This window comes from Cariama cristata, unplaced genomic scaffold, assembly GCF_000690535.1.
Source record: "Cariama cristata isolate BGI_N322 unplaced genomic scaffold, ASM69053v1 scaffold21955, whole genome shotgun sequence".
Taxonomy (NCBI): Eukaryota; Metazoa; Chordata; class Aves; order Cariamiformes; family Cariamidae; genus Cariama; species Cariama cristata.
Genome location: NW_009616071.1, coordinates 233 through 2,610, shown reverse-complemented (window position 1 = coordinate 2,610; position 2,378 = coordinate 233). Strand labels below are relative to the sequence as shown.

General features: G+C 46.6%; 1 protein-coding gene across 1 annotated transcript in view; it reads right to left on the bottom strand.

The window, feature by feature from the left end:
• LOC104161572 (band 4.1-like protein 3) overlaps positions 1-2,374 on the bottom strand; it is a gene marked incomplete at its 5' end in the record, with an annotated part of 19,073 nt that extends 16,699 nt beyond the window's left edge. Inside the window, one exon of the mRNA XM_009700060.1 lies at positions 1,926-2,374. Within this exon, the coding sequence (XP_009698362.1) occupies positions 1,926-2,374 (449 nt within the window). The remainder of the gene's footprint in view (positions 1-1,925) is intronic.
• Between the last annotated feature and the right edge of the window lie 4 nt (positions 2,375-2,378).

The window sequence follows — 2,378 nt, the reverse complement described above, 5'->3', positions numbered from 1 at the left end:
GGGAGCGAGAGGGCGGGCTCAACCCCGAGCCGGGCCGTGGGGCAGGGGCTGGGGGGCTGGCGAGGGCTGGAGCGGGGAGGGAAGGCAGCCATCTCCTGAGACGCCGCGGCTGCACCCCTCTAACTTGCGATGGTAATTGCTGTGATTTGTTTTGCCAATGTAATGCAGGCATGCCCGAGTTTAAAACATATTCACTTTCATGCAATATTTTGAACAAGAAATACCCCCTGGATTAGGCACAAGTCTGTGTTGTCTGCCAGAAAGCACTGCCAGAGTAATCACCCTCATAAAAGAGCGACACTAAAAAGCCTATTTTATAAGTTTTTATGCTCAATACTTCCCAACTTTACTAACGAAAAGAAGTGCTCATTTCTGAAAGAGGAACAGACCAATGTATTACATAAACACTGCCTCGTTATTGCCTCTGGAGCTGGCACTGTATTAATGCCGTTATTGCCATTAGATTAATCCAAGTGCAGAGCTAATGCAAATTGAGACCTAAATGCTATCTCAAAATGAGGACACAAAATGAGACAGCAACATTTTGGATGCCTTTTATCAGAAACTGCACATTATTATTTAGTTGTTAGGCATCACAGAGCCAAAAGCATCTAAAGACTATGTTTTTACAAGATAAATTGATGAGGCTTTTGGCTTTCCGTAAAAAGGAAATGAAATCCTGCACCAAGTCTTACAAAACCAACAGCGGCAGATTACACAAACCTTTAGATGTGCAAGCTGGTTTACTGAAGACAACTACTGCAACGGCATCGACAAGTGGCCAACATGGCTTCTTACAAATGGCCAACTGGTCTGTGATTATCTGATCTGGGGTTGGTTTTTTTTTTTTTACATATAAAGCAAAACCCTAGTTTTTGCTTTTGAAGATGAAGAAGAAAAAGGAAAAACGAGGAAAAAATGAACTCGTTATTTCATTCTGTCAACAAAGAACAACTATCACCAGCAAAAACTGGGATGCCAGTTACTCTGCTACTTGAACAAGCAGATTTCTTTCCTTCTTCTGGGTATAGTATCACATCCACAGTTCCCAGAACCACTGTGGACTCCTCTTCTACTGCAGTTGGGTTATCTGCCTGTGATAATCCTGGTCGCTCGAGGCATTGGTTTTGGCAGTGCTAATGAACGCTGCAAATGGCAAGCCAGCCCACGTGGCACGCTCTCCCAACAGCTGGGGAACAGCTGTCCCAATCTGACCTCTCACTGAGACACTGCATTTCAGCACGGGAAAACAATTTAATCTGCAGCAGAGATGGGATCAAGGCTGAAAATCCAGATCCAGGTTTCGCTGGACCAGAAAAAGCCTTTTCTGGGCTTGGGCTACAGCTGACAGCCTCTTGCAAAAAGCTGACTCCACCTGAATTTTGAACATGCTGAAGTGGGTGAGGGTGCCCATTATTATTGGGTAGGTAGTTATAGAATGAATATATATACGCATATATATATATGCGTGCATATATAATTATGCAGGAAATTGTACTTCATGCCCACTATGTAGATAACTACTCTAACCCTAGCATAAACTGATAGGGGGAAGAAAAAGGTCTTGCTGGGTTCTGATACAATACCGCAGAGCTGGTCAGTGGCAATTTGTTCAGTGCAAGCAGCTTTGCATCAGCTGACACAGTTCAAACCAAGCCACTTCCACACAGTGTTGTGCCTAACCCTGGGCCCCAAGCTGCACCCCCAACACGAGAAAAAAAAAAAAATAAAAAAGAAGAAAAAAAGAAAAACAACCCCCAAACCAAAAAAAAAACCAACCCCAAAACCAAAACCACCCCTTCTAACATATCAGCACAGACAGAAATGAGGCTCTGAAAGTAGGACCACTATTGCAGCGATCTAACACTGGTTAGGACTGAAGCACTGAACACGAAAAAGAGTGTGTTCGATGCCGAGGTACACACCTCTTCCTCTGAACTGTCACTCAGGTCATTGGCAAGTGAGGCACTCAAGGAGGCCGCCTTGGGCTCCAGGTAGCAGAGGCACATAGCCAGAGGAAAGGAGAGAGTGAGGGCGTATGGCACTGAGAAAGAGGCAGAGAGCAGGAAGAAAAAAATGAAGAGGAAGCAAGGCACCAGGGAGGGGGAGCGGATGGGGAGGTAGTGCTGCACGCTGGCAGGCAGGAGGTTGGTTTCGGAGAGGTTAGGGAGGGACAGGTAGCCGTCGTCATCCAGGAGGGAGGGAAATGACTCTGGAAGTTGCAAGGAGAAGGAAAACAGCGTTCCGCCTTTGCCGGCTTTTTGGGTATAGCCGAAAGCCACGTCTTGCTCGGCGGAGCAACCTCGCCCCTTTCTGTCAGAGTCCGGCTCCGACTCGCCATGCTTTGGCGCGTTCTCTTTGGGCCCCTCACAACCTAA